Source organism: Globicephala melas, chromosome 17, assembly GCF_963455315.2.
Source record: "Globicephala melas chromosome 17, mGloMel1.2, whole genome shotgun sequence".
Classification (NCBI taxonomy): Eukaryota; Metazoa; Chordata; class Mammalia; order Artiodactyla; family Delphinidae; genus Globicephala; species Globicephala melas.
The window spans coordinates 17,216,195-17,244,089 of NC_083330.1; the positions used below are offsets into that span (position 1 = coordinate 17,216,195).

Sequence of the window (27,895 nt, forward strand, 5' to 3'; positions counted from 1 at the left end):
GGCGAGCGGGCGGGGGGCTGGGCCGGGGGCGGGGTGCGCCCGGGGGCGGGGAGGGCCGAGCCGAGGGAGGGCCGATGCCGCCGCCGGCTCTTCCCGGTCGCGGGTTATATAGCGCGGAGTGTGGAGCCTTCTCAGAGGCAGTCGGGAGCGCTCCGACTTGCAAGCGGCGCTGCGCTTCGGAGCCCGGTGCCCGAGTGACAGCCGCGGGGAGTGCAGGGCAGGGGGACACGAGACCGCGGAGGCAGCTGCAAGACGTTGGGGAGCGCTCTCCTGCACCGAGCGAGTCGCCCCTTCCTGGCGTTCTCGCTGCCCCGCACCCCACTCTTCTACCCTCTCGCAACTTGGATCAAGTTGACAACTCCCGCGGCGGCCGGCCGGCCCGTGCCGTCTCCGCTGCGCGCCCCTCCCCCGGAGTGAGAGGGAGCCGCCGCGCCGGCTCCGGGGACGCTCGGGCGGCGGCGGCGGCGGCTTGGCCATGAGAGCAGCGCGCGCCGCCTAACTCGCGGCTGTCACCGCCGCTGCAGCGGGACCGGCCTGCGGCGCGGGCGCTCCGGGACAGGCGGGCGGCAGCCGGCAGGAGGCGCCGAGCCGGGCGGCTGCCGCGGCGGGCACAGCCCGGGGCCACCGCGCCGAGCCCGGGCGGGAGTGGCCCCGCGCAAGCGGGGAGCGGCGCTGCGCACTCCATCCCGGCGGGCACCTCGGGGGCGGGCGCGGGGCGCAGCCTTCTGGTCCCAGGAGCTCTGACAAGCGCCCCCGGGCATCTCGGGGGCTGCGGGGCGCGGGGTGGGCGCGGACGCGGGCGCTGGGCTCGTGCGGGGCCCCGGACGTCGCGATGAACATCGTGGTGGAGTTCTTCGTGGTCACTTTTAAAGTGCTCTGGGCGTTCGTGCTGGCCGCGGCGCGCTGGCTGGTGCGGCCCAAGGAAAAGAGCGTGGCTGGCCAGGTGTGCCTCATTACGGGCGCCGGCAGCGGCCTGGGCCGCCTCTTCGCGCTCGAGTTCGCCCGGCGCCGGGCCCTGCTGGTGCTCTGGGACATCAACACTCAGAGCAACGAGGAGACGGCGGGCATGGTGCGCCACATCTACCGCGACCTGGAGGCGGCGGACGCCGCGGCGCTGCAAGGTAACTGGGACCTGCACCCGAGCATTGTTGGGTCAAGCCTCTTCCCACCCCCGCGCCCTACCCTGGAGGGCCCCGAAACCCCACTGTCACGGTCAACCCTGCTCTCGAGGAAGAGAACCCCCCACCCCCACCCCAGCCCGGTCCTCTGCGAGTAGAATTTGTCCCCTAATAAAGGAACACGATCACCTCTGTATTAGGAGGGAGAAAGTGCGCCAAAGCCTTGTCTTAACGGAGGTCCTGTCCCTTGGAGCACGACTGTGGGGTTTCCCAAGCCCTCGGAGGCTAAGGAAGGCGAGGGAACTTGTTACCACCGGTTTGAATCCTAAAGAAATGTCTCAGTCTCGTTTGCGAACGGGAAACTAGTGTCTTTGGGAAGTTGTTCTCAGACTCTACTGATGCATGTGTATATGTTACTGCGGTCTGAACCGCTGAGACTAGGGCGGCATTGATGATTTCACTATAACTTTAGCCACGGGAAAATAATTAACATTGTTTCACCAGAGATAAGTCAGTACTTTAGTTACATACTCAGCCTGATTGAAAGGTAACCTCCTCTCTTAAGGGAAAACGCTTGAAGGATTCAAGCCCTATTGTAAAATTCATTCCATGTTTTTGATAACCTTAGGAAATCTGCATTTCTGGATATTTATTAAGTAACCTGAATCTGAGTTTTTTTTTTTAAAGCCAAAGCGGAGACCATAATTGACCATAGTTTGGGTCTGGGAGATTTGGTAATGGCTCTTGCATTTTTGACAATTTTTTCGTTTCCAGGGAAAACATTGAACTATATCTGGAAGATTAACTTGGGCACCACTCCTCCCCCATGTTGATCATTTGTCACCAAAATTATTGGCACTTGCCTTTTAGGTCAGAAAACTAGTATGTTTTCACCATTGGTAAGAGGGTAGCAAATAGAGATTTTTGTGCTCCCTGCCTAAACCTAAAAGGGAACAGTCGTTTTCCAGGGAAGGTTTTTTGGTTTTTAAATTGAGTTCTTATATGGTAAAATTGCATATTTACCTGTAAACTTGGTTTATATAAGAATGCTTCTTTGGGGAGTTCAGCTACTCCAGTTAGACCAAACCAGTGTGAGTCCCACTTTTTTATCAGAAACTTGGTTGATTTCTTGGCTTTGGATGAATTCAGATCATTAATTACAATTTTGATTTGTGAACCTTGAGATGAGTTTCCATTTTGAGGGTGCACATACTAAAGAGTAAGAGCTGTTTCTGGCCACTGTTCCCCCAAAAAGAGGAGTGTGTAGTGCATGTGTTTGGGAGGAGGGGGTGTTACTCTCTGGGCTGAGATCAGTTCATTCCAGGTGTCTTTAGCTCCGGGAAGCCGATCCCATGAGGTCTGACTTGTATTGGGCTTGTCACAATTACATGATTTTCCCCTAAGCAGAGTTATCCAGTAAATTGCTGTAATTCCCAAAGACTTTTGGGGGAGGAAGGCAGCTGTAAGCTCCGTCATTGGCAAGGCTTACGGTGTTAGAAATTTGAAGCTCACTGTAGTGATTTTTGTTTTGTGTGATCTTTGTCCTACTGATGGCCACGTGACTCATGTTTTGCACCCCCCCCCAATCCCTTCTCTGTTCCATTTTTTTTTCTTCATCTGGACTTCTGAGGACAGCTGGGAATGGTGAGGAAGAAATTCTGCCCCACTGTAACCTGCAGGTTTTTACCTACACCTGTGATGTGGGAAAGAGAGAGAATGTCTACCTGACAGCGGAGAGGGTCCGCAAGGAGGTTGGCGAGGTCTCAGTCCTGGTCAATAATGCTGGCGTGGTCTCTGGGCATCACCTTCTGGAATGTCCTGATGAGCTCATTGAGAGAACCATGATGGTCAATTGCCACGCACACTTCTGGGTAAATATAAACATGCTTGTTTTTATTACTGGGCCCTACTCAGCAGGAAGGCTGGGAGGGAGTGAGACTTCGGGACCAGCCTGAAAGCCACCTGCACTCTTTCACCACAAAGCTTACTTCCACTTCACTCCTCCCCCGGTGAATTACAACGTATGCCGGTTACTATTAAATCGTTGTTTTCTTTTTTTTTCCCCCTCCAATTCAGTATTTCTGGAGAGAGTAGAGGACTGAACATTTTGAACTAGTTTGGAAGATTGCCATAAAAATAACAAGAGGGAGCATAAAACCCTGGGTTTGTTTATTTTACTTTCTGTTGAGTTTGTAAAACTTTGGTTGTTCTTATGAATTCCTAAAGTCAGAGTTTAGGCTTCCAAATTACTGCTCAGCCACATTTTAGAAAGTGCCAGGGATTCTGGAATCAGCATTTGTGGTCCCATGGGAGTGGTCAGGCCACCCTGGCAGTTCCTTTACCATCCATTGACTGTCCCCAGGGTCTGTGACATTGTCCTGTTGGGGTATATCTCAGCACTTTCTCAGCTTAGAGGATGCGTCTCTTTGGAGAACAGAAGTCACCCTGATAGGACCACAGAGTCCCTATGTAGAGGGCAGGGGTGTTGTGAGACCTGGCAAACCGGGGACATGCACCATGTCGGCTTTTAATCATCAGAGCTATTACATCATCTAAATAGATGAGAGGGGAGGGCCTTCTGCTCTGGGGGCAAAACTAACCCCAGTTTTGCAACTAAATTTATCTTCAGTAATGGTAGGTGTGAAGTTCTCCCCTATAACTGTACACTCTTGACCCACTTTCTGCTTTTCTTCCCCCATAGTATTTCTCCTTTTCTTTTGTAGGCAGGTAGGATCCAATAAAGAAAGGGTAAGGAAATAGGTTTGTTGTTTTTCTTTTTTTTTCTCTCCCATAGGCGGCTTAGCCTTCTAACAGAACACAACAAAGAACTGTTTCTCCTAAATAGGTCACATTAAACCTCATTAATTTTTTAGCAACTGTTTTAAAAACTTAATCTAGCTATAAAAGTACTTATTCAAATGTTGCTCCTTGAACCTTAAACCATTTCTCTGCCCCTGGAAGAAGCTTATTTTAATGTTGTATTTTTAAACGTGAGCTTTATTTAATTCATTTCCAGAGCTCTAGAAATGAACATTTAAATGACATGAGCTAACTCATATCTATGTTTTAAACGCATAGGAGGTTACCAAATACAGTTTGGAGGGCTTTGAGTGTGCTTGTGTGTGTGTGCACCGGGGGTGGGGAACTGAATATAAGTCCTTGCTGCCGTGGGGTCCACAGGAACAGGCGGCAAGTGACAAAGGAGTGGATCAGGTGAGTAAAAGCCAGCACAACAGAATAAACTTGGCAATACAGTGTATCAAGAATCTTGTGTGTTTATAATTCTGAGTAAAACAAACAGCCACCACTTGAAATAAAAGATGCACATAAATTGCAAGTAGACTGTAGTTTTCATATTTAAAGCCTGGTAAGGATGAGGCTGCCAGAGAAACACCAGCTGATTTCAGTCACGTTGTCATCCTTAAACAGATATCCAGCCGTCGGTCAGCTAGTTATGAACCACCAACACCAGGATTGTTTTTTTCCAATAACCTTTGAGATGATGTATGGTTTCCAAAATATGAACTTTTACCTACACAAAATACTCTGAAGTTTAACCATCTTGCCTACCTTCTCTGCATGAATATTTTGCTGAATTGTACAATTTCAAACATAACAAGATTTTTTTCTTTTAATTTATTTTTGGCTGCATTAGGTCTTCGTTGCTGCGAGCGGGCTTTCTCTAGTTGCGGCGAGTGGCGGGCTACTCTCTTTGTTGCGGTGCGTGGGCTTCTTATCGTGGTTCCCTTGTTGCGGAGCGCGGGCTCTAGGTGCGTGGGCTTCAGTAGTTGTGGCACGTGGGCTCAGTAGTTGTGGCTCGTGGGCTCTAGAGTGCAAGCTCAGTAGTTGTGGCACACGGGCCTAGTTGCTCCTCAGCATGTGGGATCTTCCTGGACCTGGGATCAAACCTGTGTCCCCTGCATTGGCAGGTGGATTCTTAACCACTGTGCCACCAGGGAAGTCCCAAACATAACGAGATTTTTAAAGAAACTCCATACAATTGCTCTTACAAGCAGTTAGGTACTTGTAAGAGAAAAGAAGCTTCTTTTTGCTAGACATCCTATAAAAAGAGAGCTAATTAGAGTGTATTAAGCATAGAAAATCCATTGCTTTCGCTTTGAAAGTGCACATCAGTTGATATACTTCTAAGTAGAAAATTAAATCAAATTTCCAACGAAATAAACTACTGTGGACCCGAATCTCTATACCAAGGAGGAACATACCACCTTCTCAGAGTCCTTACTTTGCTTAGAGATGTTGCTTAACGTCTCTTAACATCAATTTAGAGAGTTCTTGGAAGCTTTGACAGTAATGACGTCACTTCATATTAAAATCTGGGAGGCTCCTGAATTCTCCAGCTGTTTTTCCCCTAAGCATCTAAACTTAAGAATTTATTTTCTAAATTGAGTCAAAAAATTCATTTTAGAGTTGGAATTTCTGGCTTCTTGCCAAGACTTACAGACCTTTTAAGAAGCGCTCTAGCAACCAAAATTTAAAAGAAGACTTACTATAATTTTATAGTGATTTATTTTGTGTGTTTTGAGGGGCGAGGTTTAAGTGGTACAAGTTACCACCTGAATTCAGTTTCCCTTCCAGTAGTCCCCTTAGGTGAAAATGTTCACGGTAACTGTTCTCAGATGTATTGGCATGTGCTTTTTCCCTTCCAGAAAAAATAACCAGCATGTCTTTCTGCTGCATCTGGGTGGGGAAAAGAAGTTGCCCCATACATTTTAAAGAGTGGATCAGCTGAGCAAAGACTTGTTCATCATTTGAGCAGATCATCTTTAACCAGCCTTTTAAGTAGCAGTTGGTGTCTGTGTTCATAACATAATAAAGAGCGTGTTGATCCTGACCCAGAGGTAAAGTCATAGGCAGCGAACTAGAAACCATGCGGACGTTCACTGAAGAGCTATGCGGGCTCCTCCTTTGAACCATGCCTCGTGCCACTCCCCCAGCCTGGAAGGCCCACTTCTCCGCTCCGCATATCTTTTGAGGCCTGGCTCAAGTTCTTCATGTAACCTCCATCCCCACTCCAGCCCTTTTCTGGCATTTTTGCTTATCAGAGCCGCAGGGATCCTTAGAGACCATCTTGTGCAACCCGTTGTTTTCTGGCGAAGCTGCCGTTCAATGACTTGCCTCTTCTTTCCCTTGATCTCTCGCAGTGTTTGTTGTCTCCCCCATCCTCTGCGCATAGTATGTGCTCTTTGGTGTAACTTCTGATTCGTTGTGCCCTGAGATCCCCAAGTAGATGGCAAGCTGGCTGTAGGCAGTTTGTTATGGCCATCTGTTTGTTTTCCCCTGCCAGGAACAAAACTCTACTCCTAGTCACTCAGTAAATGTTTGATAGTATAGGCTAAGCTTCCGCTTAAATATTTAGAAGGTAACCTATTCAGAGAATGCTCACATGGGTCTGGCTTCTGAAGTTTCAAAGGGTAAGCCTTATGTTGGACTAATTCAAGCTGCATAAGATTGACGGGATCTCAAAGTGAGGCTGTCTCACATTCGTTATTGTGTCTGTCTCCTTTTGTTTCCCTCCACAACTTTTCCATTCTCCCTGCCCTACCTGTAAGCTTGCTTTTTACTGTAGTATATTGACTCTGCTCATTGGTGCGAGGCTAGCGACTTTGAGAAGGCAATCTGAATCAGCTCAATTTGACTATATGGCAGTCATTCATATTTGCCAGTGGCCGAGCCTCAAGGAGAGGATTCCTGCTGCAGTTCTTTCCTTGCTTCTTAACCTCGAACCTATTTGCATACACGTTAGAAGCTTTTGCAGTACTTGGCATTATTCTGCACAGCCCCCCAGTCTGCTGTGATACTTTACCATCCAGTGTTCTATCACCAGCAGCTCTCCTAGGAACCTTCCCTTGGTCACCAGTCAAGAAGTGATAGATTTGAGGTAGGTTCTAATCAGCATAATCTGTTGTGCAACATTCGCAGTTAGGACAAGAATGTGAGAATGTGTACAGTACAGTGCACTTGAATGTTGGCATAAGCCAGAGAAACAGTCCACTCAGGTTCTCTCTGTACCTGGGTGAGATGCAAAAGCTTGAAAATGCCTCTCTAGTGTCCTTTGAAATATGGAGAGTTGGCCTCTATATAGCAACTGCAAACATGTTTCGCCCAAAACATTAAGTATTGCTTCATTTGTTATTTTTTAAGAGGAATCTTAAAAAAAAAAAAATCATTGCTTGCCATTTCTAAAAGACAAAGTTTATCTGTAGATCCTTTTTGACCAAAGAGCTGCACTTGGCATTTATACGAGAGCAGCAAATTGATCCCCGATTAACCAAAAGGGGGAAGCAAAAGCATTTAACTCCAGGCCTTTTATGTTCTGAAGAAGTTTTGCATGGTAAAGGACTAAATCTGTCAAATCGCTAGTCGGTAATTTACTTCTATTGATATGATAGTCAGACAAGATAATTGGTAGTTAATTAATAGACCACTTAACTTAAAAGGTTTCACAGTTTTAAAATACTAATTACTGAATTAGACATTTATCTATATCCAAGTGTCTAAAGTCTATTTAGTTAAAATCCATCCAGGAAAAGTAAAAGCCCACCAGCTAGATCTGAGTAATGTAGCACTTAAAGACATTAGTGCTGTGGTTGTACCTAATATCTCATGAATGGTCCCTAATCATTAATGCTTAAGTTCTTACGTGATTTACTGGTTTTTAATCTCAAATACTATATTCCTCTGATCTCTGGTTAGAGAAATCTAGTTGTGGTCAAGGCTTCTTAGATTTAGAATTTAAAAAAAAAAACATTTCTATTCTTATAAAATTATTTGACTGATACTTCCTACTCCGAAGCATAATATTAAGAATTCTATGGAGTATTGTTTTCCCTACTAAAAACTTGAAATTCATGGTGTATTTTCAAGTCTGTACTAGAGCTGGCTTTTGTTATTAAATGAATTCACATGCATAAAAATCAAATGTTTGAGCTTCAGAAATAAACTTTTTGTGTCTTGAACCAAACTGTAAATTGACATAGGGTCAGCATACTTTATCTTATTAATTCTCACGGTCACAGTTAAAAACCGAGTAAAACATCTCTTTAGATAGCAACTGCGTGGATACTTGGAGCTCTGTACCTATCAGGGTCATTTCACAGCCTTCTTTCCTAACGTAAAATAAGATCACATGCTCACTGAGCTTTAAGTTTCTATATTTGATATATTACATGCTGGACCCAAATCTAGGGCTACTAGAAATAAACATCTATGACATGATAAACTGTCACTTTACATAACTGGGAACCATCCTATAAAAATCTTCCCCACACCTTTGATAAATGTTGTAATCTGTGTCTGGTTATCTGAGTTGTTTAGAAAATATTGCTAAGTAACCAGTGTCATATGAAAAAATAGCAGGGGCTTGCTTAATGGCCACATCCAATGTGTGACGTGACCTTTCTACAGAACGTGAGCCTGTTGACCATCTCTTTGAAACGCTGGTGCTCTAGCTTCCATGATAAGCCCCCTTTCTCCTGCTTCTCTTCCTGTCTTCCCAATCCTCTTAGCCTCCCTACCTCCGAGATACGATGGTGGTTTAGTACGGCACGCGCAGACCTCTTCTCATTGTGCACCTCTAGTTGAGTAATCTGTTTACTTCGGTGGCTTCAACTGTGATTTCTAAGAGTTCCCAAGTTCATACAACTGTCTCAGCTCTTCCACGCATTCCCTAAAACCAGCAAGCCTCAAAACTGAACGAATTCCTCTTCGCCCCTTCTTGAACTCCCTGGTGTGGCCAGTACCAGGCTTGGAAACATCAGCAGTGTCTTTAATTCTCCATCCCGCACACATTCATGGGTCACCAAATCCTGACTGATCTGTTGCTATCATGTACTTTGATCCCCTCCTTTCCGTTCCCGCCTCCTCCTCCGTGCTTCTTTCACCTCTTGCCTGGCCTCTACAAAGAATCTCTGAACTTCTCTCCAGTTTCCAGTCTTTGCTCTCCAACCCAGGGTGATCTAAGCAGACTTGAGTTTGTTAGATGCCTGCTTAAAGATGATGCTGACTAGAACCTACCCCAAGCCCTGTGTGACCATATTGTCCACAGCGTGAAGTCCAGGCTTGTGAGCATGGCAGCTTAGGCCTTCCAGCGCTGCTTTCCACCTGCCTTCCAAGCTCATCACCTATTACACCCCCTGGCAGACTGTAAACACCAGGCAGGCTGGACACCACGCTGGGCCTGAAGGGGCCCGGCACACTCAGCTCTTCTGCCATTTGGGTCCTGTCTTACTGGGGAGACAAAAGTTGAATAGTTCAGACAAAATGTATCACTACTCCTGAGAAAGAAAAGCGAATACATTCAAAATCTTTTCACGTTGACTTCATAGTGTCTTTATATACTAAGGGGGCAGTCCTTGTAGAATAGTGTCAAGTTCCTGGTTCAGGGAATGGACCTCTCTTGTTTGATTATGTGCTGTTTATCTAGATTCCTGGAAGCGAACTTGGTATTCTTTTCTCCCTCATTATTTCTACATCCAGGGCTTTATCCAGTGTCTGCCCAGGTAGAAATTAATCTATACGGCACGTCAAAGTGGAAGCATCCGTTAGTCTGCGCTAAGGCTAACACTGCTGGGACAGCTGTTTCAGAAAGACTGAGTGGAGAATGCCCGGTAGAGCCCTCAGCCACTGGATCCGATGCGTGATCGGGTCACTGCGGCCCCAGGAGGGCTACAGACCCTACGGTTAAATGCTTCACTGCTCACATTCTCAACTTATTCTCTTTCTTTTCGTTTGTTTTTACCCTAACCATTTTTCAGATTTTTCAAGATCTTTGGCAAATTCTAGTGAATTGACTTGAGTAACTTGAACATACCTAAGATGTGACAATCAGAAAACACTTTCCAAGCAGTTTAATAACCTCACTGGGAAGGTGGAATGATTTTTTTAAAGTAGGAAACCCCTTTTTATTTAGGTTTTTTTCTTGAGTTGAGGAATATTAATAGCAGATTCATCTAAAATTTCTGTTGTAGTTCTTTCAGAAACTAAAATTAAAGCCTATTTCAATTAAGATAAGTAGGCAAGTTGCCTCTGTCTAACCCCACTGTCTGCCTGCGTGGCTGGATGCAGAGGGGACGTGTGCGGTTTGCTAGCTTGTGTTGGAGCGCTCAGGGAAGGAAGCTCCTGACCTTGGCGCAGCTACAGACACTGCACTTGGAAAAGTGCGCTCGAGCCTGTGTGAAGTCCTAAATCCCCGGGATGGTTTTGGACCCCCAAGTTGTACTATGCTGAAATTCCACTAGGGGGTGTGCTGGCAGGGTGGATTTGTATCTTATTTCCTTCCGCACACAGCCAGTAATTGTCCCAAGATAAAGGGCCTTTTGTCGTTGATCTTTGGAGTATGACAAACTGATAGTCCTTAAGAAACAAGGACCTATTCCCTGCCTCAACTGAATGGGTTAAATCCAATGTTTTGAGCCTGTTACTCTAGGAATCAGATTAAAATGTGTGAATCTCTCTTGGTTTAATTAGTTGATTTCTTATCTCAGAAGTTACTATCGTAGTTAGCTATTCAAAGAACTAACCCCTTCTTATAGTTCTATTTACTGAGCTAAAAACTCCTTTTAGGCGGAGACCCCTTGTAAGCATAACCAGAAAATAACTTGGAGGATGGAGTCCTTTACTTCATTCTTTGAAAATATATGGTAGACAGATAAAGCATACAGCTGACCTAACCCTGTTCAGACACCATTGTTTAGAGTAGAGGTTGTCAGAGTACGGCCTTAGGACCTAATCTCATTTACCCTGACACACATGGCCAACCGCTTCCCATCACCTGGACCTCTGGGTTTACGCAGGCTTATACCATCACAGCACTGGCAGGCGTGCCTTCCAACAGAAGGATGCCAACATCTCTTACTTGCTCTTACCCAGCATGGCCCGTTCTTGAGTTTCTTTTTCTTTTTTACTTTATTTGTCAATTCCCTCAAAACTCAAGTTCACACCTGTCAGGGACCATTTTCCTAAATGCTCTGAAGCTAAAATTAAGTGAACCACAGGGAAAAAAAAAGAATATCCTCTCATAATGATGATAAAACTTTCAACACCGCAGCAAGTGCTGCTAGAATATTTAACAAGGAAGGGCAATTACTGCTGCAACCTTGAGTGCTGTCAAATGAGCCCAACTGACAAGCCACTTACAGTGAATTCACATTTGGAAACACAACGTGACTTGGTCTGTGAAACTTTCAAAGATCGCGCAAAGATGTGTGAAAGGTGACAACGGTGTTAACATTGTGAACATTGGCGTTTTGGGGGTTTGGGGAAACCACAGTGTTTCTCATTTGCTGCTTGCATAAAAATGTGAATTTCTTGCCTTTCCTTCAAATGGCTTAGTACTGGAATTTCTGAATATTAACACGGTTCAGCTTCTTAGTGTTATTCTAAACAATGGGGCTCAAAATAACACTTCCAAATCAGTGTAACTGGGAAAATATTTGTGGTGTAACTTATGTAAGCACATGGGTATTTTGAGGACAAGTGCAACTTAAAATTCAAAGCCTGAATTTTTTTCCCACCTGCAAATTGTAATTAACATACTGCCCCCTGCTGATTTCTCAAGGATTTGTTTTTTTAATGGGGATAGTTCTACAATCTCTTGGGAAAGAGAAACATCAGGTGTAATAAAGTATTTTTAAATAGTTCTGTACTAACTTTTAGTATTTTTACATTTGCTGGACTCTTCTCCATCAAGCAGTGTAACTTGTATTTTTTAAGCGTTGATTTTCTGACCCCAGTAGAACTAAAGAAAAGGATTCGAGAAGTGGTGTTACTGGAAAGTGTCGGTTGTTTCCCAGCATCTCCCAGGATTCCGGAGGAAGGGGGCAGGCAGCTGAAGCGGCTGTTAGCCCTGTGTTTGTGAGGCTGCTTCTAGTGGTCAGGTCCTGGGTTTTTGCCGGAAGTGTGGTCTGACACTACGTGGAGGGCAGGGAGGCTTGCGAGCCGTACATAGTAAGAACCGGGAATTGCAGGAACTTGAAGAAACGACATAACCAAAAATAGATAGCACTTCTCACCCAAATAGCCTGCCTATAAATATATGCTTAATTAGCCTTGGGTACGTTTACTCTACTTTTACATAGCACTTAAATTTTACAAAGCCCTTTCATAAACACTTCTCTCTCATTTGCTCCTCATAGCAACTCTGAATTAAGTAGAGCCAATATCCCCATTTTTATGGATGAGGAAACAAACCGAGAGAGGTTATGGGACTTGCCTAAGGTCACCACTGGGGAAGGAAGAAGCTAGGACCCAGACCCTCAGCCTAGGACTTAGTTTAGAAGCTCTACAAATACTTATCTGGGCTACATGTTCAAAGCTCCTGGTAGATTCTCCTAGGAGTCATTTATGCTTGTGCCCTGTGGTATAATGTAAGAATCCACCTTCAAATGTTGATTTTTTTTTTTATTAGCATGGTTAGTTTAGCAATGACTAATTAACCCTAGCTTAATATCCCCGGAAAGTTTGCTTCATAAATTAGACAAACATGTAAAATTCTAAAGACCCAATACCACACTAGAATTTTATTACCAAAGCCCAATTCATGTGTTTTTCTCTCCCTTTTCTGTAATTTTCCATGGTCTGTGTCTGAGATGGTTACTGCATTGACAAGAGTGTGGTGTATCCTTGGTCACTCAGCTTCCTTCTCTTCCTAGTTTGCATGTCAACATTGACAGGACAGACATAAAAAGTAATGAATAAAAAGGGCTCTTCTACAAAGACTGGCTGAACAAAGTTCTATAAATACTTGGAACTGAAATGGCAATAACAGTGTGGTTTTAGTTTAGACTTTTGTTTGTTTTAAGCTTATCTCCTGGAAAATATAAAACCTTTATTCTGTTACATAATATTCTTTTGAGAGCAGAATTCCAGGTAACTGTGTGAGATTTGCTTTGGAAATGCTAATCATGGATTCTCAAAATTGTGCAGTTTTGGCCAGCTGATGGTGTCCAAACTTGTGGCCCAAGTGTCTGACTTTTAAAGGGGTAACTTTTTCCTAGGTAGGGTTTTCTCACAGGCTTACCAAAGCGTGAAAGCTTCAGAAAGGTAAATGTGGAAAATTTAAAAGGTAAATAAATGCTGAGGCTAAAAGGGTCTAAATTCCGTGTCTTGAAAGCTAAGCCCTCAAAGCCTCTGTGAGTAAGGGGGAAGGATTTTGAAATCTTCTAGGTCTCTTTTTGAGAGCTTGTTCTAATGGGGTCAGGGGTGTCTTAGTCCATTTGGGCAGCTCTAGCAGATTACCATGGACTGAGTGGCTTATAAACTACAGGAATTTATTGCTCACAGTTCTGGAGGCTGAAAGTCGAAGGTCAAGGCTCCGGGAGATGTGGTGTCTGGTGAGGACCAACTCCCTGGTTTGTAGACAGCCGTCTTTGCTGTAACCTCACACGGTGGAAGGGGGTGAGGGATCTCTCTGGGGTCTCTTTTATAAGGGCACTTATCCCACTCATGAGGGCTCCAGCCTCCTGACCTAACAACACCACATTGGGCATTAGGTTTCAACATGAATTTTGGAGGGACACAAACATTCAAACCACAGCAGAGGGGCTTGCTAGTGCTAAAAATGGATCCAAGGCAAATATACATACAGTCAGTCTGTAAACTCCCATAGTTGCCCATACAAAGCTCCCAGGGATCTTGGCATCAATTTGAACTGGCATTTGTCTGATAAACATTACTGGGGAAAGGATGTGGGAAGTGGAGAATGGGGCCTCTCAACCCCTAATAAATACTGTGGTTCAGAGAACACAGGTAGGATAGAGGGCAGAGAAGTTAGTCTGCCTTTACTTGCTGAATTTCTAGGAGAAATTGATCTGAAGCCACTTGAGGTTTAGCGTAGACGTGACCTGGCTCAGGCTACAACCTTAGGCTCAGCCTGCGGTCCAGAATGGCAGCAACAGCATCACCCCATCAGGCTGCATGTTAGAAAAGCAAGCTCTCAGGCCCTCTCCTCTCCCAGACCTACTGGATCAGAGTCTGCATTTGATTCAGATCCCAGGTAATTCTTGTGCACATCAAAGTGTGAGGAGGAATGGCTCTTGAGCACATGTTTCCCTTCCCACTTTCTCAATATTCTCTGCTTTTCTTTTTATTTTATTTTATTCCCTGAGCTAATTAGCCCTTTAGGGATTTTGTAGACTAGGAAAATACTACACCATGCACTCTAGGGTCCGCCTTGTCTAGGTGTTGTTTTTGTTTTTTTATTTGGGTTCCAGGCCATTGTTAAAGGGGGAGCCCAGGTGCTCTCTTGCTCACTATCCCCCTTGGTTGCTGTGCCCAGGATGGAGTTTCCAAAGCCATAAACATCATGGTACAGAGTCAAGGCTATGCACTGAAGAGATATGTTCTTCCTGCCCAGGACCAAACAGCTGTCTGGAAATAGGTTGCAGGAGGGCAGAGACCTTGCCTCTCGTGCACCCTGCTTCTCTGCTCCTAGCCCCTGCAGACTGTCAGCATTATCTCCCTTCAATGGTATTTCTGAATTTAGTGGTAGAGTGGTGGTTTGAAGGTATTGGCATGTAAACTACAATGGGCTTTTGAGCCCATATTTAAGACGTGAAATTTTTTTAAGCCTAGAATGTCTTGCAAAGCTAGAAAATGTCATTACAATATGAGACTTAGAGCTTAGAAAAAATCATCACGGGACTATATGGAACTTGATTTGCTAATGTTCACGTTCCTTCTAAAGAGTGGTTCTCATGGGGCTCTTTTCCCCTCAGGGGCATTTGGCCACATCTGAAGACATTTCCCCTTGTCAGAACTGGTGGGGTTATTACTGGCATCTAGTGGGTAGAGTCTGGGGATGCTGCTAAACACTGTACAACGCACAGGACAGTCCCCACAATGGAAAATTACCCAGCACAAAATGTCCATGGGGCTGAGGCTGAGATGCCCTCTTCTAGAACACTGGCTCTCGAACGTGGCTGCATAGTCAAGTCACCTGGGGAGTGTCGCCTTCCCCGGCCAGATTCCCTCCCGGGTATGCCTGGGCCTCAGAAGGAACACCTCCCGCGGATAATTCCAATGTGTAGCATCGTTTGAGAACTGATTTCTAGAAAAGGTGGCTTTTTACAATCCTTAAGTGTCTTTAAGAGTTTTGCAAAGTGTTTGTTTTGTTTTTTTAACAATGCCTAGCACAATACAGGTATCTCATAGACCCCCTTACACAGTGAGTAAGTTCTAAGTTGTTACAGTGCGTGCCTAAGAATAAAGTGAGTTTTCAGGAGTAACCTCTTGATTTTATGTATCTGGAGTTTAGGTAAAGATGTAATTTTCTATAAAGCCTCCACAGTAAGCACCCTGGAAAGCAGAGAAGAATTTGAACCCTTTGCACAGATGAAATACGAAGGATGACGGAAGGGGATCACGGGGGCCTTGCTGGGCTGTGGCCTTTGGGTTGGGCGCGGGCTGGGTCCTGCCACTTCAGATGGCCTAAGCAGGGGCTGAGCTCACATGCACGTGGTTATGCCTCATGGAAGTAGTTGCCAGTCACTCGAGCAGAACCGAAGCCTCTGCCCTGTGGAAGGTCTGTTTTCATTACAGTTTCGGCGATGTGATTTGAGTTCGGAGCAAAGCAGAGGGATTAATGACAACCTGTTGTTTAGCAGGCTATTTGGCTGCAATTTTGTGGGCTATTTTCACTATTCTGTAAAGAGTTACTAAATCGGGTCAGGGGCTTGGGGAACACTCCTTTGATCATCTAGGACTCAGCCAGGGGGAGGGTCAGGGAAAGCAGCCTTTCAGAACCAGTGTGCAGCATTCATCGTTCCTTTTAAAACATCGAGCTTCCATGGACTCAAGTAAAAGACAGAAAAACGATGATTGTAGTTTTTTTTAACATGTAAGAGGCATGGATTCACATTGCATTATTTGAAAAGGCACAGCCATGACAACATATAAGTGTTGAATGAATAGATATTTTTACTGCTCACCAGATGCCGGCAACTGCACTAATGGAGTTGATACCTTATTGAGTCATTTATGAAAGTCTTAGGCAGCTAATACCTCTGTGTTACGACTTGTGTATCAAACACGTGGTAAGAAAGAACGAATTATTTGATATAAGCTGTCGTAACATTTTTGAGCTGAGAAACCTCGGAGATCTCCTTTTTGTCTCACAAATGAGTTAAGCCAAGAGAGGTCAAGTAACGAGGAAGGTTAAGTGATTGACAGTCAGGACCATGTGGTTTCTGGACCCTGAAGGCCAGTGTACTTTCCAGACAGATTGAGTTTTAAGTCCCCTCCTTCCTGGTATTTCTGCACAGGGAACTCTGAAGTGTCAGGGAGTGTTGATATCTGAGTTGCTGCCTTGGGGTAGATTCATCCCATGTTTTAACAGTGGGAAGGCAAGTTAATGAAGCATTTATTTTTGCTGAATAACTAATGGCGTCATCATCTAGGTGTTCATTTGAAAAGCCTCGCTCTTTTATCAGCTCCTTGGTTGCAGGGCAACTGTAGGCGTGTACTCGTGCATGTGCGTTAAGTATTAACTGCTGATGCCCCTAAATGTTAAACCAATCCCTGTGGCCTCAAAATAATAACAAAAAGGACAGTAGATGTAACATTGATATGAATTTGACGTTTATGACAAATTCTTCTCTATAGCTAAAGAGAGAACATTTTGTGTCCAGCAGGTAGAGATTTTCATGAACATTTTAAGTCTGAGAGTCGTTCCAGGTTTCAGTACCTTGGGGCTCTGTTGCACAATTTGTCTGGAGACCTTTCTTGTCTCTACAAACACACCCACATAGGAAAGGAAAAAAAAAAAAGCTGTCATCGAATTACATGAATTTCAGAATTTGTGCTGTCAACTGCAACGAAAGTATTTAAAGTCAGTTTATTGCTAACAAATACAGATTTGGGTTTTACTCCCTAGTTGAAGACAGTTTTGTAATGAAAAATGTCAAGTTACACTTTCTGTGGTCAAAGTGAAGTTTCTGGAGTTTGGTGCTCAGTACGTTGATGAAGCAGATACCTGTAAATCTACTGGATTAAGAATACTTAGCCATGGGTTCCTTTCCCAGATCAGCTTGGGAGTATGTCACCCTTTCTTTAATCTTTGAGCACACTAATGATTAACCGTATTAAATCGCCTTTTAAGCCCAGTTCCCTGTATTTTCAGCACCTTCAATAGTTTGTACTCTTGAATCATCGTTTTCCAGGAGAAGTGACTGAATTTTCATAGAAGAGTGCCACCAGATGTCATTTTAGCCTTGTAAATAAGCAGTATGTTCCTCTGTGATCCCGACAAAGATAAGTTACTCTCACAGCGGCAGGCGGAAACAGCAAAACACCGAGGAGAGTCGCTGAACCATTTGGAGGGGTACCATAGGGATGTCCAGTTAAACGTTCTTTGTTCAATGGAGCCTTGATCGCATTTTTTCCAGATCATATATATTGCTGCTATTTGGAGACTCTGAAAATCCTTAAACATAAATACATCAGAAAACTGTACTGTACATGTGCTCATGGTGTTAAGCCTTTTCCCATTGTAATATGATTTTTGGTCCCCTTTAGAAATGAAAGTTTTCTGTTTCTTGGACATTCAACTGAGAGAAACACTTCAAAATGATTCTTTTAAAAAGATACCTTTTCTTGAATCGACCACAGGACAGTCATGCCAATGCACAAAAATAGAGTTTGAGGCCTTTTCCTAACTGTGAGGAATTAGCTTTGCTTTTCCCTTAGTATCCGTTATCCTTGAATAGCTTGCAAATATGGAAAACATTCTGAGTGTTTTACCTATACCTTTAAAGTGTCGTCAATCTTGCAATTTCAAAAGTCGGCCTCTGCCGGATACCACATTTCTTCGCGTTCTCTTTTGTTTAACTTTAGGTTAATTTGTCCTGACAGTGCAGCTGCGGGCTCTGCGTTGCAGTCTGTCATTAAGAGCACCAAGAAGGATCTGGAGGGTTGGAACTGTTGGGAGTTAATTTGGCGTAAACCTAACATTCAAAGATTTCTCAAGATATGACATGTCATGTCTGTGTCCAGTCACACTTCTGTTTAAGAAGTTCTTGTTTATATTATAAATATGACCTTTACAGTTATCTTTCAAAGTGCCCAGTGCTTTGAAGAGGAGCCCCGAGGAGCTATGGAGATATTAAACTTGTGAAGCATGTTTCATAGGAATGTCAGTGTCTGTCTGAATATCCTCTTCCTTCATCCCTTCCTTCCTTCCTTTCTTTTTTTTCTTTTTAGTCACTTAGCAACCCTGTCAGCCTGGCAGCTTATGGTATTGGATATGGTCTTGTGATAAAATTAATCACAGGTAATCAAAGGTCTATCAGCATACTTTTTAGCCAGGATCCATTACTGAAAGAGTTTTCTCTTTTGCAGATAAAATAATCCCTGGGTCCCTTCCAATTCTAAATTGTCTCACTGAACATACAAATTGGTTGCTGACTCTGAGACTCCCCCGCCCCCAGGTCAAGAGTCAACCACATTTTCCTCGTGACGATCTAGATGTCCTCCCCTGTGTCTCAGACATTTGAATCAGAGGACAGAGCTCCGAGTGCGGTTCTCTGACTTAGACTAAACATCTAGCTAACCTTGCCACCCACTGTTGGGACCAGCTAACTCTGGTGACTGATCAAATGTACTTCCTTTAGCCATCCCTTTACCAGCTGGTAACTCCCGATCTGGATAATTCGTCCTTACAGTAAGAGAACACAACGGTCCCGGTGTCCGGCGGAGCTGCCCCTCTCGGATTCACTGTCGGCAGCACGTGCGTGAATTTACACTCAAGCCATTTGGGTGTGTGCCGCAGCTTTGCTCGTTCTTCTAACGAGTCTCAGACAAAGATCACGAACCTGAGCTTGAACTGACTGGTGTCATGGCAACTAGCACTTCACCTCTTGCTGGTCCCCATTTCATACGTGCTACAATATTTGTGCACATTAATAATTCATCACAGAGTGCCAGATTTCTTTGTGCTGTCAAACGGTGTCAAGGACAGACTGTGCTGTGCTCGCTCAGATGTCACCCACCAGACTGTTGAGGGCAAGAGTAATTAGAAAAGAAAACTCGTCGGGTTACTCGGGAAAGTTCCCGAGAGCGCGATGCTTTCTCACCACCCATTTACAGCACTTTTTCTCATAACGTAAGGACTAGACTTCGTGTTGATCAAAGTTCATTTGGTAATGTGCCCCAGACACAAGGCAGGGCTTTGGTTGTGGAAAGAAGGCCCGGGCGGTAATTGCTCGCCTCCACTCAGGCAGCAAAGGAAATGATTAACAGCCTCAGTGCTCGGTCACATGGATCAGGCTCCAGCCTGAGCCCTGCCAGCTCGGGTTTAAAAGGAAACCTGAGTGTCCCCGGTATGAACGCTCTTCCCCCAGGCTTGCCTTCACCCGGCATCCAGTAGGAGCTGAGTGGTGGCCACCAGCTTTGGAAGACAACCAGTCTGGGTCCCAAGGCCTCCCGGCCCTTGGATGGCTTTCCTCCCCTCCCAGTTTCCCCAGCACCTTGTCTGGTGTTTCCGACATTGCTAGTAGTTGTAATAACTGTAGCAGTAGACGTGTAAGTGGTGAGCCTTTCTAAATAAAGAGCATAGACCTTTGTCTTGGCATGTAGAAAGCACAGTGGCGCGCTGGTTTTGTTTCTACAGAAGGTCCCGGATGAGGCAGGAGGCACAGATTTTATAAGAAGTGTTGACCTGCCACAGCCCTTTTTTAAAAAAATCAACCCCTTCCTCTTAAAAGAAAGCTTCATACTAAAACAGACAGACCTGTGCCACACTTTACTAGCAGCTTAAAGTGAAGCCTATTTCCCTAAAAAATATGTTTACAACCCACAGTTGGAAAAGACTTTAGCCACATAGCTATATTTGGATTCTTTTGTTTCTCTTTTCTTATTTCCTTTAAGTGCAAAACCAGTAGCTTAAATGTCCCTCCAAACTACTTTGGTGGGGGGGTGAAGGGAGGGAAGCAGGCCCAAATCACAGGGTTTTTTTTGTTTTTTTGTTTGTTTTTTGTTTCTTTTTTTTTTTTTGCGGTATGCGGGCCTCTCACTGTTGCGGCCTCTCCCGTTGTGGACGACAGGCTCCGGATGCGCAGGCTCAGCGGCCATGGCTCACGGGCCCCGCCGCTCCGCAGCATGTGGGATCCTCCCGGACCGGGGCATGAACCCGTGTCCCCGGCATCGGCAGGCGGACTCTCAACCACTGCACCACCAGGGAAGCCCCCCAAATCACAGTTTTTAGCATATGTAGCTATAGCACCCTGCTTTTGTAAAGGATAAACTAAAACTTATATATTTGATGTACTGATGTAACACAGTTACATGCTGGTGAGGATAAATTCTGCTTAGAGACGGGAATGAGACCTGCTGCCATGTTACCTGTCATCGCTTGGCCAGATCATAATACAAGACCTGCATGTAGTAGGTGTTCAGGAAATAACTTGTTGAATGAATAAGCTAATTCTGCCAGGTCAGGAGGGGACATGAATCCGCTTCAGAACTTTGCAAGAAATTAAACTTAAAAACAGTGAGGAGGGACTTCCCTGGCGGTCCTGTGGTTGAGACTTTGCCTTCCAATGCAGGGGGTGCGGGTTTGATCCCTGGTCCGGGAGCTAAGATCCCACGTGCCTTGCAGCCAAAAGACCAAAACATAAAACAGAAGCAATATTGTAACAAATTCAATGAAGGCTTAAAAAAATAAAATCAAAACAGTGAGGAATTTGGTAATCTTCTGTCACCTACCTTCATATGTGCTGGGGATCTGGATTAGTCATTTAACACCTGCAGGCACCAACATGGAACACGAACATGGAGAAGTCATTAGAGCCCGCCCACTGGGTGTCTGGGTTTCTAGTCAGGCCTGGCCACCGGGTAGAGTTAGTGTGGAAACAGGCTGGGAACGAGCACGGTCAGCGATCCGGATTTGTCAGGTAACCAAGTAGAAAATTCCTACTGGTATTCTGTACTGTGTGTAATTTCTTAGGATGTACTCTTGAGTCCTTCTACTTACTTAACTTAAAAATAAGACCTTCATACTAAATCTATCCCTGTCTTTCAAGACTAGAGCAAACTTTTAAAACTTAGACGTGGTCTCTGGATAATGTCAAGACTAAATTTTATACCTTTTAGCTAATTGAGGAACAATTAATTATAATCAGGTATCTAAAATAAGACTTATAGGCCTGATTACTTAAGGATGTGTTTTGTAGTTTAGATTGGAATAGATAAGCTTCCTTGTGATGTTACTATATTGAAATTCTATCCCCATATATAAGCTCTAAAGCCTGAAGTTTCCAGGTGCTGTAGACTGAAAGGACAAAACAAAACAAAGCACCGCAGAACATAATTATATGTTACAGTGAATGATACTGATTATATGTCTTAAAGAAATATGGACAAAGTCAAGGTGAATAGGATAATATTAGATAAAGGTTTAATACCATAACTACCTGTGATAGAGAGTTATTGAGAGACTCTGGTGACATAATTAACATAAAGCACTTTGAAAAGCATGAGAGGCCATGTAAATATGTGATGAATATTACACTTTGAATTATATAGCAGGGCATCGGGGTAGATTGTCAGAGAAGAGTTGAGATCATGGGTAAAACCTCACAGGTGAGAATAAGCGTGACACAGGTAACAGCAGTGAGGAGGCCCAGACACATGGATATAAGTGGGGACCAGGGGGTTATGTGATGATCAGGAGTCAGACTGGGGAAGACCTTGGGGTATTTCACAAAGATTCATCTGGCAACTGAACGCATCATGGATTGGGACATGGAAAAATTTCAAAACTAATGGAATGACTGTTTGATCTTGTACATGCAGAAGCTATCAAAACAGATAAGCTATGTATGCAAAAATTCAGCGATCTGTTAGCCGGGAAATCCTCTGAGAAGGGAATGCAACTCTCCTTTAAGTCCACTGGTCAGTGTTTGGGTTTCTTTAACTTCATAAATCATGGGAAGCTGTGTTGGCAGTGGGCTATAACTCAGCAGTGGACAGATTGCTCTTTGCTGCTTTCTTTTAAGAAGCAGGTTATAAAACTGTTGGGAGCCTGGTGGAGTAGTTAATGGATCATGTTAAGCAATTTGAAGTAATTAAAAAAAAAAAATACAACCTTGCATCTGGAAGGCAAGAAAGCTAGAGAGAAAAGAGAAGTTCAGTGAATGAGAAATCGACGCCGCCTTTTGGGTCCACTGCCCTGGAGCTTCTGCCACGTGCTCTGCCCCCTGAGTGGCCAGTCACCTGCCTCCGTGGGGAAGTCACCCCCCAGTATACCCCACAGTGGAGTGTGGTCATTCAAATGCTATAAATTGTCACAGCAGAGTTAGTGTTAGGACACATTTTTCATTAAAATGATTCTGTACCTTACCCTCCTTTTTTTACACCTAAAATACTTTACCTCCTGTGAGCATACTTGGATAATACAGCTTGGATGCTGGAAGATGCTTCTGGAATATCTCTTCATTCATGGGTCTGTTGCTGTGTAGACACAGCCATGGGGTAAACAGTACACGAGGCTTCTATTCGTGGGTAAGCGGGAGGTCCCTCACAGACCATGAGAGGCTGCACTGAAGTGTCAGAGCATGAAAAGATCTCTGACCTGGGAGTAGTTTAGATTAGCAGATAACTATCACTTGAAAGGTGATAAAGAGCCTTCTCCTAATGGCTTTCTTTTCATCTCTGGACATTGTCCCCGAAAGCTCTTGTGTTACAGTCTTGTTGGTCACGGCTTATAACAGGCCTGCCATGCCGATGATACGGTGCTAAGTGAACCAGACGCCTAAAGGATCTTCTCTTTTTGATAAATGTAAAATATTTTCAAACAGATTGGGAAATGTAACGTGTGGGTAAAACTTTGTTTCGTGATCTTGGGTTTGTGGGGTTTCTGTTTGTTTTTTGTTGCTGTTGTTTTTTAGGTGAAACCCATAACGTCAGTTCTAAAGCTTGAATCTTCCTTTTCTTTCAGACCACTAAGGCTTTTCTTCCTACCATGCTGGAGATTAATCATGGTCATATTGTGACCGTTGCAAGTTCCCTGGGATTGTTCAGTACTGCTGGAGTTGAGGTTTGTCATGATAAAGCATGTCCTTCTTTCAGTCGGTTTATCTCGAGAAGAATACACCAAAGTCCTAGGAAGGGCACCTGCTGCCCGCATGTTCCTGAAAGGCCATGGAAGCACGCTACCTGTGTGCTGCCTGTGGAATGCTCCCCAGCAACCCACGTGGCTCTACGTCTTCTGCCATAAAGTCACTTCTACTAGTTTGACAAAGCAGCAGCAGCAGCAGAAGTGGGTGGGCCCGTCCTCAGTATGGCCCCATTTTCATTAGCAGTTGTGCTTGACAATAGTGGGAAGGTGCAGGGTCAGGATGAAACTGGAGGGCAGTGGCAGTGCCACAGGGAACAGATAAATGAGGCCAAAGGTTGACATTCTGTTTTGGTCCACTTGCCAAAAGCGAGCTGTCTTGTGTTAGCTCATCAGATGAGATGCTTAGGGCTGATGCCAGGTGTCTGCATCCTAAGTCTGTAGAACTGGGCTTAATCAGACCCTGTTCTTCACCAAATTCAAGTTACAAAGCGTGTGTACGTATATTGCTCTGCGTGCTGTTCATCCCACGGGTGCCTGTAGCGGAAAACTGAAAACAGCATCCCATGCAAATATGCAAAAGGATGCAGAAGAGACAGCTTCTACATTCTACGTTTCAATTCCTAATTTTAAAGTTGGGTAATGGAGAAGAACTTTCTTCCTATACCGTGAGTCCTTGGGTTAAGTTCTAGTTTAACTTTACAAGGTAGAGTTATCATTTCCATTTTCACTTGGCCCTAAAAAGAAAATGGGATCATAACAGCTTATAACCCCAGCTAAACTCGCCTTTGTTCTCCTAGCATTAATTTAAACAAACTGGTTTTTCAGTCTCCTTTACTGAACAAGAGACCATTTGTAAATTTTCCAGACACTTCAAAGCGAGCCTCTCTCCATTTTTAACTCCAGCTCGTTCGCTTTCATAGAGTCCTTTGTGGTAACTTCCCCGAAGTAACCTGATACTTCGTTGATGTGGCAGAAAGTGTTCATCTGTTTCTGCTGTTACTTTGAAAATATTATTTCTGCACCAAACCACATCAGATATCTGTCTTTTAAAATGCTCTCCTTTTCTTTGCTTAGTCACCTGTAACCTTTTATATCAAACATGTAACCGGAGTAACGGGACCAGGGCAGCTTGGGATGGGTCAGGGATGTGGACACGTACTGAGGATTTCTGCTCTTTCCCCTCTGCCTCAGGATTACTGCGCCAGTAAATTTGGAGTCGTGGGTTTTCATGAATCCCTGAGCCATGAGTTAAAGGCTGCGGAGAAGGATGGAATTAAAACCACGCTGGTTTGCCCTTACCTTGTAGACACTGGCATGTTCAGGGGCTGCCGAATCAGGTCAGTAAGGACGCGCCTTAATACTGACAAGAAGCGGTTCTAACAAATCCTCTTTCCATCTTGGGAGAATATGTGGAATCAGTCAGATCTCCAGCCGTAACCCACCTCGCACTTCAGTATCTGTCGTTTGGCAGCTCACTTGTAGCTTTCGTTGGTCGAGGTCTGTGAAGTTGAGGCGTGTACGATTGATAAGCAAGGACTGGGATTAGCTCACAGAAGGTAGCCTATGAGCATCAGTAGGAAACGGCTTCTCTGCACCTTCAAGGAGCAAATACTCAGGATTTTCCTTAGAAGCTACTTCTTTAGGAGTGATTTTCTTTCTTTAATATTAACGTTAGTACATAAATGCGACTTTGGTTTGGATACGAAACAATGTCACTGCCATAGAAGAGGGTGGTCTTTCTTCCAAAAAGACCCTTGAATGAGACACCCCAGGTTTGGGAACTTCCTTTTTGCAGAGAGTGTATGTAGCTAGATTCACTCTGACAGAATGAGAAGAAACGTTGAGATTTTCTAAACATGAAATGAAATACCACCACACTTTGGAGGGAGGAGGCGTGTGGGAATAGCCATGTCAAGTCACATCTGACTTGAGCTAAGCGGAGTAAACAAAGCCGTGACTCATCAAGAGGACACTTGTAAAGACATGCTGACTGTGAGATCTCTGCTTGGACGAATCTGACAGGCAAAGCGAGAGAACCAAACGAGTTCCCCATGGGTCAGGGCCGATATGGACACATCCTGAGCCTGGCCACGCTCTGAGCAGGTGGAGGTGATTTGAGTCATTTCCATCTCAGGCTGACTCCAAGTCTGGACCAGGAACGGACTCAGCCCTGCCTCTTTTCCCGCGTGTGGGCGGGGTGTGTGTTGCTTTGCTTTTTGCCTCTTACGGATGGACCGGACGCTGGGGGTCTGAGGAGCTTAGACTGTTTAGCATCCTGTTTAGCATCACAGCAGGTGTCCAGCGCTGCGGAGGGGCGCGAGGGGGGGGGACGATGAAAAGTCAAAAGAATAAATTGTATTAAGTTATTTCAGTGGGTGCCTGGATGAATTCAGCTGAAGGTAGGGTGTCTCTGTGCACTTCATTTCAGAGACCCCCGGAGAAAATGCCACGGCTTTCCCTCTCCAGGCACCCGGGAAAGCGCACAGCTGACTTATATTTCACTCCGAAAGGTTATGTTGGTGTTTACACACCATCATTTGAACTACACTTAATACTTAAAAGTTTGGCATCTTGTTTGGGTTTAGTGTCTGTTATGCCAGACACCCTCTCCTTTTTCAATTGAAAGAAAAAAAAAAGTAATTTGAAATACATTTCAAGGCATGTTGAAAACACGGCTTTCTCACTTTACAGAAAAGCAGACCAATTCTGCTTTTTTTTTAACTTGTTTTCCAGACTATGCAAATAAAATGTGTGCATAGTAGGAAAATTTAGAAAATACAGAAAAAGCACAACGAAGTAAACAAAACGAATTCCAAATTCTGTTGCTCAGATAACGTCATCCTTCGTGTTTTGATGTGTATTTCCAGTCTTCCCTATTTTGTGTTCATTCTTAATTTCGTCTTTTGAATTTGTAACTCTCAGGAAAGAAATTGAGCCTTTCCTGCCCCCTCTGAAGCCCGATTACTGCGTGAAGCAGGCTATGAAGGCCATCCTCACGGACCAGCCCATGATCTGCACCCCCCGCCTCATGTACATCGTGACTTTCATGAAGAGGTAAGTGTGAGGGGGCTCCCTCCTCGGCAGGTCTTCCCCAGTCCGCCCCGTAACGTAAGGAACACACCACGCCTCACGGGGGCTCACTGTGACTTTTCCTTTTCAGCATCCTCCCTTTCGAAGCAGTTGTGTGTATGTATCGGTTCCTAGGAGCGGACAAGTGTATGTACCCCTTTATCGCTCAGAGAAAACAAGCCACAAACAATAACGAAGCAAAAAACGGAATCTAAGGATCTTTTTTGTATGGAATATCACTTCTACCAGAAGACGATCAAGGTATCTCATTCCGACCCACATCAGCATGACTGATACTCTCTGGATTCTAAATCCGCATTGACTTTTTTTTTTTTTTTTTTCCCCAAATCAACTTTTTAAAAAAATAAAGTGTAAATTAACCGACTAGAGTGCTTGGAAAATGTGATCAGCGTAAATGAGCTTAAGCTGTTGCCAATGGGGTCCTTTTCCGGCAGAACCCTAAAACCAGTTTTATCTTTTAGACAAGCGCTGTGTGATGTCTCCAGGCTACCATTATTTTTTCTGAATGAGCAGGGAGTCTCGAGATGATAACGACAGTGTGTTTCATGTGTGTGGTTTTTCTTAATTCCCATAGAGTTTATTAATTCTTGTAATTAATCTCTAGCCAATCGACACCCTTGCAACTTCAAGGACTGATAGTGCTATACTTTCTCATGTTTTCGAAGTTTCAGTTTTGCAAAGCCTGTGTGGCTCTCTCATTGTGTTTGTATGTACAGCTCTTTGAAAATGGCATTTTGAAATCTCTATCAATTGGAAGTAGATGATGATGTCTGATTGTTACAGTAAAGGTGATCAGGTCTCTTTGTTAAAGTCATAACGACTACAGTGTTGGTCGAATTTTAAAATGAGTCTCTGAGATCTTTCCTTGAGTATCTATTCCCCTGGAGACCTATTGATCCAAAAAAAGATCATACATTTTCTACCTATGAATTTTGCTGCATACAGAAAGTGCCCTTTCCTCAGGAAGTTGCTGTGTTTCATTTCTTTGGATGGACTTTGATCTAGAATACATAGCAGCTCTGCAAAGAAACAGTTTCTAAACATGGGAACTTCTGCATTTAAAAACGTCCCCATTTTTGTGCCAACTATGATTAGCAAGGGGGAAAAAATCTTATACTGTGGAGTACATATGGAAGGGTGTAAAGATTCTTTTGAAAGTTTTATTCACATTGTAGAACAGCAAATGACATTTTTACAGTATTTTTTTGTAAAGCAAACTATTTTGTGCCTTGAATTTGGTAAATGTGTATTAGTGAAACGTTGTAAAAGTGAACTTCTACCTCTGTATCTAAATGTATACCATCCACTTGTAAATTACTATAAACTATTATGTGATTGCTTTTTTTTTTTAGAATGTCCTGTTTAAATAGTGACCAATGTTTTAGGCTATTAAAATAAGCCATCTTTTACTAATTAATTGGGAAATTTTATAAAGGACTGATTAAATTTAAAGAAAACTTACCTACAAATGACTGTGTGATTATTAGTTACCAGCATTGTTGCAGGGACATTGTGTTCTTTTTTTCCTCCATGCCATATCACACCTCAAAGAGAGATGTTTGAACGGGATAGTGTTCAGGAACAGACATTGATAGCTTTGGTTGCCCTACACTCAAAT

The 27,895-nt window shown here is 44.1% G+C and overlaps 1 protein-coding gene across 1 annotated transcript; it reads left to right on the forward strand.

Annotated features, from left to right (window-relative positions):
• Positions 1-47: 47 nt before the first annotated feature.
• RDH10 (retinol dehydrogenase 10) lies at positions 48-27,631 on the forward strand. The gene is made up of 6 exons (XM_030859564.3): positions 48-1,121; positions 2,754-2,989; positions 23,068-23,166; positions 24,379-24,524; positions 26,110-26,241; positions 26,348-27,631. Exons 1-6 carry the CDS (start codon positions 833-835, stop codon positions 26,469-26,471), a joined length of 1,026 nt encoding a protein of 341 aa, XP_030715424.1. The 5' UTR covers positions 48-832; the 3' UTR covers positions 26,472-27,631.
• The last annotated feature ends 264 nt before the right edge of the window (positions 27,632-27,895 follow it).